The sequence below is a fragment of the Lissotriton helveticus genome, chromosome 1_1 (genome assembly GCF_964261635.1).
Source record: "Lissotriton helveticus chromosome 1_1, aLisHel1.1, whole genome shotgun sequence".
NCBI lineage: Eukaryota > Metazoa > Chordata > Amphibia > Caudata > Salamandridae > Lissotriton > Lissotriton helveticus.
The window spans coordinates 22843290-22859052 of record NC_136057.1 but is presented as its reverse complement, the minus strand read 5'-3'; the positions used below and the strand labels follow the sequence as shown (position 1 = coordinate 22859052).

Genomic DNA, 15763 nt, shown 5'->3' with positions numbered 1-15763 from the left:
GTACCAACTTACACAGGCTGCAATGGCAGGCCTGTAGTCAGAATTTGAGTGGTCTCTCCTGGGTGGCATAATACATGCTGCAGCCCAGGGGAGAACTCTAGTGTACCTATGCCTTGGGTATCACAGTACCATATACTCGGGACTTATAAGGGTACACCAGTAGCCAATCTGGGGTGTACCTAAGTACTCACCATAACCAATTTAGGGGAGAAAGCACAGAGGCTGGGGCCCTGATTAGCAGGATCCCAGTTAGACTAATCAGAAACAGCATAGCACCAGCGTGAGAAGTTGGCCTGGTATATGATGTCCACTAATTAAAGTGGGCACCTTGCACCAGTGCAGGCACAAGAGTCGTGAGGGGACTTCGAGCAGTGTAACAAAGCAGCAGCCCACGGAGCTCTCAGTGCGAGGAGGCTGGAGTTCTTTGTAGGAAATGGTGGCAAGAGGTTGTGGCTAATCAGATCCCAGTGCACTGGTTTTGGAAACGCCAACAAGCATATCCACTTGCAAAAGTACCCGATGCACAGGGGTATGGGTAATGCAGCCCCCACAAGGGATTCTGACCTCAAACTTGGTAAGAGGGCAGCTCGGACCCCAGGGACTTGGAAACCCACTTCCTGTGTTGCGGGAGTCTTCGGAGTCCATAGGAGCTCAGGAGCAGCAGACCAGTCCGTTGAGATATGGTGCCTGCGGTTGCAGGGGAGTGACTTCTTCACTCCAAGGGAGAAATCTTCAGGTGTCCTTGATACTCCACGGGTCCTGCACAGAGCGTGTATGGTGCAAGGGAACAGACGATGGTTCAGGCTGAGAGGGAGATGAAGTAGGGCCCAAACGAAGCCCAGCGAAGTTCAGAAGGTCCTGACAGTCAAAGTTCAGTGGTTTCTGGTTCAGAATCTTTTCCACGTCTAATCTAGGGTCCTACATCCAGGTACGCCCTTTTGCACCCATGGGAGAGGGTTGGACAGATTCAGGTGACCCTCCCAAGGGAAGGTCAGGACAGAGTGGAGGTTACTCCCATGTCCTTTGTCCAGTTTTGCGCCAGCTCCCAGCTCCCAGGACTGGTTTGAACTGGACAATCCAAAGGGACACCAAATATGCCCCTCATGCAGTCTTTCGGTCAATGGCAAGCGCACCCACCCAGCCCTAGTACACTAAATCCTGTCTGGGAGGTGGTCACACCTCCCTGTGACAGGATGCTTATTGTTCTGCCTTTCCCTGCTCCAGCTTGGCTCTGCAGCAGGAGGGCAGAAAGGTGTCTCTGGTCTGCAGCAACCCTTTTGAGCTGCCCGGGACAAGAAGACTGGTACCGGGAACACCAGGGACCTCACAAATCTCATTTCTAAGGGGTGGAATCATACCTCCCCCACTGTGGGGATATGATTCCACAATGTTTGATACAAAACATGATAGGGTTACTTTCAGCCATTTTAGATTTGGTCATTACGCTGCCGCTTAATGCCACTCTTATGTCGTAAATGGCGGATACACTGACAATCCGGGAGAATGGACTCCGTAGGCTGCAGGGGTGTGCTGCTCATGCAGGGGCATTCTCTCGCTTAGAACCAAGCACCTTGCCTTCAGGATTGTTAAGACCTGCTATAGGGGTGACTTATAGGTTTTAAGTGCAGTGACCCTTAGATATAGGAAACCTATATCTAAAGTAAGAGGTGCATGCACCAACTTACACAGGCTGCATTGGCAGACCTGTACATCCATTGTGCATGGCCTCCCATGAGTGGTATAATACATGCTTCAGCCCATGGGAGGCCTGTGGGGTACTGATGCCCTGGGTACATGGGTACCATATACAAGGGACTGGCAAGGGTACCCCAGTATCCAATCTGGGTTGTACCTAAGAACATGGCATAAAAGTTTTGGGAGAAAGCAGATAGACTGGGGTCCTGGATAGCAGGATACCAAACAGACTAGTTAAAAAACTGAGACATCAGCAAAAAGTGGGGGTAACCATAAGAAGCAGATCCTACTTTCCTACAATACTGTATATAGGACCCGGCAGTCATACACACCTGCAGCTCTAGACTGTCTATATATGTATCTCTATATATGCAGAACCTATGAGTTTGGCTGATTATTAAATCCACTTTGCATATAATCCAGCATGGACATAATCATTTGGCACTAGGTGCAGCAGTATGTGCTCTGTGTGTTGTCCAGCATGGAGGTACACAGGACCAGACGCGCAACACCCATTGGGCTCACCAGGCTTCAGCCCCCCCCCCCGTCGTGTGTCTCAGCCCGGGCTGACACAGCTTCGCGGCTACCGACGTTTTAATTGCAGCCGCACATGAGTACTTCACAGGTCTGTAAAAGACCATTTCAATGTAAATGAGGTTTTTGTTATGTTTTTAGCCCTTCTTGAAGAATTAGCCCCCCCCCCAAATCTTTTTCAGCCCCCTCCGAAATTTGACTCTAGTTGCCGCCTGCCTCTTGTCGTCGCCTCCACCCACACACCTCTGCTGATTGTTTAAATTGGGGTGCATTGTAAACCCAGCCTGATGGCGTGAAGCGAGACTTTATTTGCTGGGAGGTGTGAAGGTTTTAACGTGACAGTGGAAAGAAAAAAAGATGGACTACCCAGAATCGTGAATGTCCTGAAAGCTGTCTCCACTGAAGTCTGGAAATAGGCGTTACGTGAATAAGGAAATTATGCAGTATTCTCACGTTTCCCCATTCCTTGCGCTAGAAATGTCCAGTTAACGTTTTCTCTGCATTCTGGTTCTTGTAGTCCTAAATTTGTAACGGGATGAACACTTCTATAAGTGCCTGAATTTACAGAAAACCCTTAACTGGAAAAGCTACTCGCGCACAGAAACAAGAGGCCTGAAACCTGCTTGAACGTTGTGTAAATTGCTGAGGTTCAAAGAAGGGAATAAAGGAAGCGTACTCTTTTATCTGCAGAACTTCTGCTGTTTGTAGACAATCCACGTTCACGAGCAGTTGTGAAAAAGTGGGTGTTCTCAAAGCTGCACTATAAAAAGAATGTACGTCTTCTGCTAAATGGGAATAGTGAAGTGGAATGGCCAGGGGACGGCAGTGCAAAATGTAGGTACACAGCTACATATGAGTGTACATATCTGCCAGGCGCGCAACACCCATTGGGCTAAAGAGGCTTCAGCCCCCCCCCCTCGTCTTCTGCAGCCCGGGCTAAGATGATCATGACAGCATGACACTTTACTGACACGCATTAAAATAATTAAAGCATGGAAACCCCTTTCGGAGAGGCCCAGAACCAACCCCTGCCAGCCCACCTCTGAAAGGTTTCAACAACCCTCCCTGCCCCACACCTCTTGTTTTGTTTGAGACGGGCTGCCACCGAGGTGATATCCTTGCCTGAATGCAGGGATTTCACCTACGCACTTTTGGTGTGTTGAATTTGTATTCAGTTGTTTTAACAAGGCAAGGCAGCAGCTGCTTTGAGGGGAACATTGGCCGCAGACGGAGAACTATGCTTGAAGATAGGTGGTGCATGTTGTTTTGGGCACATGTCAACGGTTGTTTTAAGAGAAATGGTACATGAGCGTCAAGGCACCTGGGACATCATGGGCATGGTGTTAGGATCGATTTTCAGTATGGACGAGACTGCATAATTTCTGTCAAATTCACTCAGTCTCCTATGATGGTGAATATCAACAGTGGTTGAAGTGAGGTCTGTCACTGACCCTTGGGAGGAAAAAAGGGATAAGGCGGAGAGAAAAGGGAGACACCCCCAAAAGATCACCACAAGGACGCGCCAATCAATGCGTTGCCATGGTCCATCTATCAGAGGGAAAGTCTGGAGTAGGTTAGAGAAAATATGATCAAATACAAAGTAAGAAATGTGAACCAAAAGATCTCTACATTAGCACAGAGAATTTTACTGCTAACATTCAGAACAAGAGTGTGACCAGTCTCCCAGCTGCCTGAATCCAGCCTGAGATCCTAAGAGAAGAAAGGCAGGATACTTTGCTGAGGTGGAAGACACTGTCAACCCCATAGAAAGAAGTGAAGTAGCTGCAAGCTCCAGATTCAGGTCCACAGAGCCAACCCCATACGGAACAAAATAAAACTGTAGTGACACAAATATGTGATAGAGCATCGTGGAGTGAAGGTAACTCACCAACTGCTGTCGCAGGTGAGAATAGTCAGGGGACTGTGGCTCTTATTCTATCTCTGCTCATCCCTTCCTGGGTGTGCTCCCATAACCAGTGTTCTACCAAATCTGTGCCATAAGTGTTTCCATCTTTGTGACCCCAATCTATACTGTCAACCACTGCATCCTTCAGCCATAGCCTGTTTGGAATTCTCCTTCGACCGGACAGATCAGTCCTACCAATTCCGACACTTTTCATCAATAGTTGAGATACGTTAATGCAGAGAGCAGGCACAGTCCTCACATAGTCATTGTGTTCCAAGAGAGACACACAATGCAGGGCGTATTATATTGTATTTGTAGAGCACTTACTACCCCTATGTGCGATGCTGAAGCACTTGTCCATGCGGGTAGCAGGTTACACCTTATGCTTGTGTGGTTGGAAGAGTGTTGTCTTTGCTTTGAGCCTCTGTGGAAAGCGTCTCCATGCGGTGCATGATGAATACCAAGGTGCAGTTTTGTAATGCAGAATCGCCACTTCTGTTTCTCAGCTTGGCCTGAGCATTACCTGATCCTGATTGTCTGCCATTTTAGCTCCGCCCCCTTGATTAACTTTAGCCACGCCCCTTATTTGCTATGTTAGCCACCCCCGAAGTTAAGACCTAGTTGCGCCCCTGCACAGGACTTTAGGTGATCCATGTATTGCCCCAAGAATTGGAATGCCTTACCCCCTGAAATCAGACTCAACCCCTCACCTGCTCAACACATTTCTGTCTTAGAATCCACAAACTCTACTCCTGGATACGACGTGTCCCTCAGTCTGCACGCATGCTTATCTCTCTGCATGTTATGTTCTTATTTTTGGCTTTTGTCTGTCTTGGACCCTGTGGGGATTTTTCTTGGGCATCCTGTTATAACTTGTTCCGTCCCTGATGATGGTTGTACTTTATTCCACCTGTCTCCTTGCACCTTGTAAAGCGCTCCGATGCCCGTAAAGGTCATGTTAACGCGATATAAAACTTTACAAATAAATACAAAATAAATACATTAAATATATGCGTTTGTGTTGCATGTGTGACCCAGCAGATAAGTATAGAAATGGATTAAGTTATCATGCACATATTTTATATGTGACCCAGCAGGCAGGTACATAGGACTTTGTGTGATCCATGTATGCAGTGCATGTATTTTCTATGTTGCATGTATGACCCAGCAGGCACGTATGAACAATGTAACTGAGTGATCATCCATATAGTTTATGTATGACCCAGCATGGACTTAGCTGTGGCTTTGTGTCATACATGTATGAACTGCATGTATGGCACAGTATGCATATAGATGAGTAGTTTTAGGGGCTCCTAAAGTCCTGTAAGAACGAGCATCTCTTGCACACACGCATTTAAACTGACGCGGCACTCACTGGTGAAGAGGAGGCAACGGTCCCAAGGCTGCGTACTTTAGTCTACAAGCATTGGTTGGATATCACAACCCACAATAACCCCCCAGATTTATTGTGTGACCCTCTGTTTCTCACTGCAGACCTCAACATGAACCCCTTCTTTTTGAATCAGTCTGAAGAGCTCTACAAAGTGACACCACAGCCGCTCACCGAAAGCCCCAGCGCCAACCTAAAGATGGTCAACACCTGGGTGGCGCAACACACCAACAACAGAATCAAGAAACTCCTGGACGAGATACCGCCGAACGTGAAACTCCTCCTTCTCAACGCCATCTTCTTCCAGGGTAAGACCATGTGATTCTTATACATGCCTCGACTCCGCGCTCCCACACTGAACACTTGCATGACTCCAAACTTGAGATGTCGGTCTACAGGTCAGTAGTCAAATCAAGAAGGTCTCCCCAATAATGGTTGCCTCAACAAGGGTGATCGTGAGGCCAAACGGTCATTTGAAGTCTTTATTTCAATTCTAGCACTAGCAGGCTACGTTAAGTAAGGATAACTCTGGCAATAATGCATTCTTGAAAAACAATTTACACTCCATACTCATCCCAAACTCTTGCTTTATAACTGATGTAGGTTTATAGATATGTGAGCGCAGCCCAAGCGGGAGCATCTCATTGAGGCATAGGAAAATGATGGTTGATAAAAACCTCAAGGCCTATGGAGCGTTGAAGGTCCCTGCCACTGTGCCCATGTGACCGCCCGCACCCAATGTAATCCTTCTGGTAGACGCAGAATGCTTTCTTGTACATTAGACACTTGTACCCAGACATGGCTGTGGTTTTAGCATGTTGCTCACAGCAAGAGCCTACAGCTAGACTCCTTTAAGGGATTTGGTTCCATCTAAAGTGGTGCTCCTCTGGGCTTGAGTAACTTCCTCTCCCATGATCAGTCTATGACACTACCAATGGTTAGTACTGGTTGATAATAGAACTAGGGTACAGGCCCTTGTACCAGAACCCCACCAGCGGAGACCGCCTACCTGCTCTCCCTGGTAAATCAAAGTTGTTTGGTTTCAGGAGCTACTGGGCCACAACTGTGGTTGTCGGAGTCGCTTGCCTCTGGTATGGATACTTTCCGCACTTGGCCATCAGGCTACCGACAGCGAGTAGTTAAAACTAACCCTGGGCGTAGTAGCGCTACATGTAGCTATGTGAAGTGCACTTTGCACTACGCAAGCTACGCAAACTGCGTAGTGCACTGTGCAAAATGCTACTCGCAATGAGAAACCTGACTTTCCCGCGTTGAGAATCTCGCCGGGAGGTTTATTTTCGACGCTCGCGATCCGCAACTTGATGTTGCTGATTGCAAATGAGAAAAAAGTCTCGCCGGAATGTTATTTTTATCGTTCGCGGTCGCCAACTTCACATTGAGGGCCACGAGCAAGCAAAAAATGCCCGCCACGCTATGCTACCCGTTTTGCACTGTGCTATGTGCAATTCGTGTAGCGCGTAGTTGCGCAAACTACACGAGTGTAGCGTACTCCTACGCTCAGGGTTAGTTAAAAGCTTCTCAGGGGAGGAATTAGGGGGGAAGAGAGTCAGAGCTTGAACAGTTATGCAACAGAGACATTAAATTATGCCCAGCCCAGAGCTTTTCATGATAGGAAAAGAGAAGTATTTTTATTACAGACCACATAAGTTAAGGGCCATCAAGCACAGGGTTCTACTAAGGGTGGTATGGGGTTACAGTCACACAGGATATGATAGGTGAGATCATGGCATGCTCACTAGGGCATGTGTGAGCAGCCTTTCTGCCTCAGTAACCCATAGGTACTTCAGTCATGTTCCACTACTAGAAAGGTCGTCCGGTTCTTCAGTGTGTAAAGAGGAGAAACAGTAGAGGCACAATCAGTGTTCGAGTCCAATTGGTTGCTTTACCTGAACTATCAGAATTCTTGATGCTGAAGCCCACAGACAACAGCAGCACCAGTGATCCTGAGAATCAAAATGTATGTATATATAGTGTAGGTGTGCGACTGCGGAGCACCGCAGTACCACAAGCTTGCAACGTGTGATCTGAGAGGCCGGCCGCAACACGTGGCTGCCATCTTACGACTTGTGGACTCAGTTGGGGGGTTGGCCGCCTGCGAGGGGTGGGCCGCACAGCTTTTTGCTTTACATAATACATCACTCATGACATGTTCTATGACATCATTAATAACACCAAGCAACATCTAAAATGACATCATTGATGACCACACTGATGTAATCACTCAAGCTTCGTTTGCAGACATTGCTCTATAAACAAGTGCAGCCTTAGAGGCCTGAAGGAACAAAACAGATCAGAATAATATGAAGCAACATTAATGCATCGCAGATACAACTCCCTTAGGTGCAGCAAGCATGGGTGATGTGCAACATTTACCCTATAACATTCATTTCACATTAACAATCATCCCCAGATAGATGGGAAACCCTCATTACATACGGTGTCAATATGTATACAACTGTGTGGAGAAGTGTGGCTCACTGGTTAGAGGAGGCAGACCTGGAAGCAGAGGTCAGCCCGGGACCAGGGTTCAATTCCCGGCTCGGCGGGGTCTTGAGTCCTAAAATGTCCATGGACTCGACAATTCTCGCTCCGGTGCCTACTCGATTCACGGGTTCACACTCTGCGACTCTGGGCAATAGCTTGCTTAATCTCCACAACGGCCCCTCGCGGCGGTATGCCTGGCTTTCACCTTGCGGATACCCTGCCGGGGTTATCTCACAGGGGAATACCAGGACGAGTTCCCTAAGCAAGCGCTTAGAAACCGCTTGGTGATTTGCGCTATATAAATTCCTGTACATTTACATTTACAACTGTTCAGAGAAAGCCAAGTTCCTCACAAAACTCAACATCTGTTCTAAAATGAAAGCCCTACTATAGCGCCGGGATGCCTCAGGGTAGCTGTGCGCTATATAAGTTTTAATAATAATAATAACTATGGACAGCCTTTATCTGCATCAAATCCCTCACAGTCTCCAAGTCCGAACCTACATTGAGAAAAGAAAATGATATGAGTAAAAAGTGGGTATTGTAAACAGTGTTTACTCTATGGAGAAAGTTTACTCTGTAACACACTGTTTGCAGACAGTGAAACTCTTATGAGAAATACACCACAGCATATTAAAAAGTATCTACTAAGAACAGTGTACACTCTATGCAACACTTGTCAAAGAAGGCACTGGTCACTTAAAATAACCAAGGCCTGAAGGTGCCAATCATCATACTATCTGCAGAATTCATACTATAAATAGGGCATTGTTCTGAAGCTAACAAGCACTTGTACATAGGTTAGTATCTGGTGCACACGGTCTTCTATGTTAAATAGAAATTGTCATGCGGAGATGATTCTATCTAATAACTCAAGGCTGCTTAAAATACTTGCCCTTTTGGAAACTTTTTCTGCATAGACACAAGTCGTCAGCTGTCAGTTGCAGACAGAGTTACTCCTCAAATCAAAGTTGAATAACATGTTTAATACGTCTATACACCTATGATGCATTTCAAGCACATGCGTTTTGTAAACACTAACATCCATTAGCTGGACAGTGGCTCTACAAAATTAGGTAGAAAAGTAATATAGTAGTTACCCGGCATTATGTAAATTATAAAATAAACTAGCATACTCATTTGAAATGTCAGCAGTGATGTGATAGAACATGTCATGAGTCCTGCCGATGCGGGGGACCGCGGCTAGGGTGAGGTCGGCAGAGCAGGGGTTTCGCTTGGGGGCGTGAAAGGAGATTAGTTTGTTGAGGTTTTTGGGGTCCGGTGTTATGGAGGGCTTTGTAGGAGTGTGTGAGCAGCTTGAAGGTTATTCTCTTTTCGACGGGGAGCCAGTGGCGGTCACGGAGGTGTTGGGTGATGTAGTCATGTCGCGGGCTGTCGTGGATGAGTCTGGCTGCTGCGTTCTAGATGGTCTGGAGTTTGCAGACGAGTTTTTTGTTGATTTCGGAGTAGAGAGCATTTTCGGAGTCCAGTCTGCTGGTGATGAGTGTATGGGTGACGCTCTTCCTGGAGTTGGTGGGATCCATTTGAAGGTCTTGGAAAATATGCAGAGGATGCTGAAGCAAGTGGAGGACACAGCGTTGATCTGGTGGTTCATGGTGAGTGAGGATTTGAGTCTGATGCCAAGGTTGCGTGTGTGGTCTATTGGGGTGAGTGGGTTTCTCATGGCAGGAGCCACCAATTTAAAACAATTTCCAATTTAAAACATTTATAGAGCGCAACGTTCACCGTACGGTTTCTTGGCGCTAGTAAAAGGTCCGGCAACTGAAGCAAAATAAGCCAGTCATATGACAGGAGTGAGCCAGTTTACTCGGAAAAGGCCTGTTTGAAAAGGAAAGTTTTTAGGTCTTTACGGAAAGAGACATAATGGGTGGCAAAACGTAGGTGGGCGGGAAGGGAGTTCCAGAATGTGGGAGCCAAGATAGAGAAATTGGCTCCACCCCACTTTTTGCGCTTAAAGCGTGGAATTTGAAGGAGAGACTTGGAAGAGGAACGAAGCTCTCTGGTGGGAACGTATTCGCTTATCAGCGAGGAGATGAAGGCAGGGGCAGTGCCTTGACGGGCCTGAAAGGTCATGCAGCCGGTTTTAAAAAGGGAGCGTTCCTTGACAGGAAGCCAATGGAGCTCCCTAAGAAGGGGTGTAGAGTTGTGGTAGCGTGGGAGACCATAGACTAGCCGGGCCGCCTGGTTCTGGACCATCTGGAGCCTCCGCAGGCTGTATGCCGGGATGCCGTTGTAAAGGGCATTGGCATAATCCAGCCGCGAGATTACTAGTGCGGCCATGATCAATTTGAGTGCCTGGGGGGAAAAGAAACGGGAAACAGTGCGGATTGTTCGGAGGGTAAGGAAGCAGGAGGAGACTACGGAGCTAATTTGAGAATGAAGGGTAAGATGATTGTTCATTTTGACTCCCAGTGTTTTAACCGTGGTTGATGGTGTGGGGGCGGGACCGAGAGAGGGGGGCCAGAAAAGGGAGTTCCAGGGACTGGACGAACCACCAGTGAGAACCAACTCGGTTTTGTCCGGGTTCAATTTGAGGTGTAGTCCCATGTGGAGGGGGTGGAGCCAGGGATGAGGACTTCTGGTTTCTCTGAGTTGAGCTTCAGGCAGCTGTTGCTCACCCAGGTTGTGATGTATTTTATCCCTTCTTGGAAATTGCGCCAGGTGATGTCGGGTTCCTTGGTGAGGGAGAGGATGAGCTGGGTGTTGTCGGCATATAAGACTATGTTGAGTCTGTGTTTTCTGATGATGGTTGCGAAGGGGGCACTTAGACGTTGAAGAGGGTGGGGCTGGTGGTGTGTGTGTGCCTGGTGGAAGCGTTCACTGACGGCTGGTGGTGTTTGTGCCCGGTGAAAGCGTGCACTGACGGCTGGTGGTGTTTGTGCTTGGTGAAAGCGTGCACTGACGGCTGGTGGTGTTTGTGCCCACTGAAAGTGTGCACTGACTGATGGTGTCTGTGCCTGGTGAAAGTGTGCACTGACAGTGTGGTTGTGTGTGTGGTTGTGTGTGTGAAGCACGTCTATAGTGTATGAAAAAGTCCTCCAGGACAGTGCTGTTCAATTTATACTATGGGTGTAACTATTGATAGACTAAAAATCAATACATTAGACGTTAAATAGAGAAGACTCTCGTGTTGGATTCTTTTTTTAATCTGATTTCATTGACCAGGCTGTGGTAAATTATTTCGCTGCTCTCAAATCAGCTGCTGTTTAAGTTACTTTGTGGTGGAAAAATGCCTATGAAATAATGTCTGCTTTAAGAAAAGTGCAAACACGATGTCATAAGAAACGAGTTTAAGCTATTGGCATTGTGAATGACAATGCCCTTTATTTATGTTTTTAAAACGAAAACAAAAATAAAAGTCATTGTCATTTACAATGCCAAAGGCTCAAACTCGCGTAAATGCGAGACCTATTGCATCGCAAATGCTTGTGTTTTTTAAGCAGTGTTGGCGAGTAACTCTGTCCAGCGAAAGATGTTCGAACGTATGTCACGAAGACTTCTGTAAAAGTTTATGCACTTACTTCTGTAAGCATGTGAACATGTGATTTGCCAGTGGAACACAATTACCTATTAAAAGACGGACCACCTATAATAATGCATTTCCTGTTTATTTTAATGCTTTTTTTTCTCATATAGTATTCTGGTTGTTAATATTTTTGTTTGCCTTTATAATCAAAGATAATCCATTCGAATCCCTCCAGGTTGCCACTATGACTGTGCGTGATACAGAACTAAGACATTGACAAAGTATTTTTGTGCTGCATCTTGATGCCTCTTAATTTTGAGAGTTTCCGTAGTTGGACGGGACAGAAATGTTGACATGTTTGTTGGAAGCAGTGTGGAGAAATGTGTGATCACCTCTGGCTGCGGGAGGGTGCTGGAAGCTTTGATGAAAGGGAGGGCGTAAATGGCGTGACCTTAGAGACTTGGTAGGGTCAGTGCCCACTGCCCAGATAGACTTGTTGGCTTTGGAAAGCAAAGCTTTACACGCGTGTGTAAAGGAAACATTTGTTTGCAATGCTGTGCCCACATAGGTCACCGTTGGTGTAACCACAGTGACATTGTACATGCTTTTTGGGTCTTTCTTGGAACCAGCTCGTCTGTGTGCATATATACTCACCAGGGAGGGCACTCAGTGAGGCCATGGAGATATAGTATATAGTTTATTTATTAGAATAAGGGCACATGTCTCTGAATCCAAGTGTAAGAAAGGGAGAAGTGGTTAATTGATAGGTGCCCTCTAGAATTATGCACCGCTCGGCCTCGGCTGCACAGAGAGTGTTAGTATTAGTGCACAAAGACTGATGTTCCATGTCAACCGCACTATTCTATATCAGACTAGTCAAGGTACATAATTGTCCCTAACATGAGGCCTCACCAAAATGACATTGCCATGAACTAAATAGAAGGTGAGAAAATTCTGCACATACGTCTGGCGGCCTGAGAGATTCCTGACACCTTAAATCATGATGGGCAAAGTTAGTTTATACTATTGTCGTTAACGTTTAGGAAACGGGGTGGTGTCAGATGCACCTTTGCTGTGTGCCGAAGTAGCTTGGTAAGTGAGGGTGCATGCTGAGAGGGCGGCCATGTGCAAACAGCAAACAATAGTTAACATATCCCAATTATACCACAGAAGCTTTCACCCATTAACAGTAAGCGCTTAGGCAGACTTACTTAATTTTGCTGCAGGGGGAGGGCGGCCAGTGAAAGCAGCAGCATACTCGGGCCGGCAGGAGGTCTGGGTCACATCTGTGTCAGTGTGGCAGCCCTCTGGTCTCTAGAGCTACGAACGATGGACCACCTCTCTGTCGGCGGACAAAGTGGTCATGTGTTTCAGCCTCCACCCGCGATCGGGCCCGCCGCCTGGCCTGGGCCCGGCTGTGTCGGCATTGCGGGAGCTGAGCTCCTGATAGTAGGAAGCACTGCAGCATGAGCAAAATTAAACAAATTTCAGATATAGCGCCACACCGCGCATTATTCAATTCTAGTGTTACACTGTAACTGCACCAATCTCCCCCTTTATCGCATGAAAATAGTTGATTTGATCCGAAGAGAGATAATGCATTTGTTTTTCTTGTCGCAAGCCTCGCATTCTAGTGATCTACGTTAGAAGCATAAACCTTAACTGTTGGTATTTGGCTTCAAGCGTGCCAGACACAGACTATTATCTCAGGCATTAATTATCTGCCTGGGAGTGGACGCTCTGTAGCTGAGATGATCACTGTGCGATCAATGATGAGATCCGGCCGCTCGTGTTTAATGATTGCTGTAAAGAGAAGCTGATACGGAACGTTTTGGGTTTTTTCCGCCGCGCGATTATGAAACATGAATCCAAAAGCACACAGGCTAACTTCTCAGAAGAAAAACAAGCAGCACTGAAAGCGATCGCTATAGGCATATGTCTTCAATTATCTCGCCCGTGTTGGCACAATAATTGAAGACATATGGGCTTTGGTGCACGTAACAGACACCAATAGGCCATGGGCGGAGCTATGCGACCGCCTATGGCCTATTGCTTGTTCTGTTTAAAAACAACACGCACGCAAAGCCAAATCAAAATGGACCTAGGAAATAAACGCACAAGCTGTGTGGAATTTCCAGGTCCATTTTGAAAACCCCTACAAAATGGCTCACCTGCGCGAGCACTGCTGCGCAGTGTGCTCGCGCAGTGCATCACAAGGGCTCGCCCTAAAAATGACAGAAAAAGGCAAACAGAAAAAGACAAAAAGGCAGAACAGAAAAGGATGACACATACAGCGCAGACTAGCAGAAGAGCAGGCTCTTCCACTAGACCACGAGGGATAAGGTGCAGGCAGGAGCCTGCGGGTGGAGGAGGGTCTCGAACACCTACCTGAAGCTCAACTTGGTTCTAAGGACAGAGCCTTAACGGTGGAGCTGCGCGAGGGAGAGTAGTGACTTTGACCAGATAAATCTATGTTGTTTGCGTGCTTGTGGGTGAGAGTGTGTTTATGTGTGAGAGAGTGTAGATATTTGAATTTATGTAAATGTGTAAGTATATGTGTGTGAGTGAAAGTGGAGGTCAAAGGACGTGTGATGTCACTTCTGCTACCCATGGGATTTCGGTGAATTTACGTCCATGTCTTAATTATCAACATCTTCACCTATGACAGTCTGCTGTATGGTGGCGCTGTTTTTCTTCTTTGGTACAGTTGTGTATTAATTTAGTATACTTTATAGTACCTGCCGCCCAAGCTATTCTTATATCTTTTGGGGGCCTGGAAAAGTTTGAATTGTCACATTTATAGCGGTGTGATGGTTAGTAACTTTGTTGGTAGTGTCATTTGCACCAATGGCAGGGGCAATGGGTGGTGCAAGCTGCAGGGGCCCTTGCTGAGGGCCTAACCACCTACTTTCTTTTTTTTTTTTTACTAATTAAACACTGCCCTCCGGTATATTCCCACACCACATTCTAAATACACGTCCTCTATTGGAAAGAACAGGTCTCCAAATACTGCTAAAGCTGCCTGCAGCCCAGACATTAAAAAACACACAGGGCCCGTTTCACAGAATGAACTGTGGAGAGGTGTGGCTCACTGGTTAGAGGCGGCAGACCTGTAAGCAGAGAACGGCCCGGGACCAGGGTTCAATTCCCCACGCAGCAGGGTCGTGGACCAGGGTCAACGGACTCGATAATTCTCGCCTCAGTGCCTACTCTAACCAGGGATCACACTCGGCAACTCTGGGCATTAAGCTTGCCTCATCTCTACAATGGCCCCCCACAAACGCCGGGATGCCTGGTTTCACCCTGGAGATACCCAGAAAGGGACCATCTCACAGGGAAAACCAGGACGGGTTCCCCAGCGGTCTACAGCGCCAGGACACTCGGGTAGAGTAACAGTTGGCTTTACAAGTATCCAACATTTACATTTAACTTAAGACTCAATCCTAAACTTACTACTATTTTGGTATTCACAGAATGCACTTACTACTTTTGGCATTCACAGAATGAACTTACTACTTTTGGTATTCACAGAAGTTAGGATTTTCTCTTAAGTTTGTTTTAAGACAAACTTAAGACAGACTTAAAACAGACTTAAGACAAAATCCTAACTTCTGTGAATACCAAAAGTAGTAAGTGCATTCTGTGAATACCAAAATAGTAGTAAGTTTAGGATTGAGTCAAATTCATTCTGTGAATCGGGCCCACACATACTAGTTTCAACAATGATTCCAGAATGCATTTACTTTTGGAAATATATATGAGTTTGATGCGCCCTCTAGTGTTTACTATGTGTAATACAACACTTGCACAGCCATATTTATATGACAATTTTAGCAAAGCGTTTTACATTACATACAACACGTTTTGTATAGCAGACATTCAGTTCTACTACCTATATCAAACTCAAGTGCTTAACTCGCTGAGTTACCGGCAATATGAGTGAGGAAACAGGTATTTGCTAGAAACCACGTTTGTATTTTTATGTCACAATATTTTATATTATTTTTCAAACTTGGTATGGAACTAGAATTTTTGGTTACAAGGGGACGATTTTGCAGTAAATTTGCAAAACCGGCCCCCAGTAATAATAACAGTCCCCACCGGTCCAAAACCTGCCCCCACCCTTCCGACTCACCGGGAAAACACCTGGTGCCCGCTACGGCCAGTCCGGCTCTGTCTCGGAAATATATTTGTGCAGGTGAGTTATGATAGATCTAATCGACATTTCTTAGCCTTTCAGGGAGGT

The 15763-nt window shown here is 46.5% G+C and overlaps 1 protein-coding gene across 1 annotated transcript in view; it reads left to right on the top strand.

Moving 5' to 3' along the window:
- SERPING1 (serpin family G member 1) overlaps positions 1-15763 on the top strand; it is a 163318-nt gene that overhangs the window by 95147 nt on the left and 52408 nt on the right. Inside the window, exon 5 of the mRNA XM_078674150.1 lies at positions 5630-5833. Coding sequence (XP_078530276.1) covers positions 5630-5833 — 204 coding nt within the window. The remainder of the gene's footprint in view (positions 1-5629; positions 5834-15763) is intronic.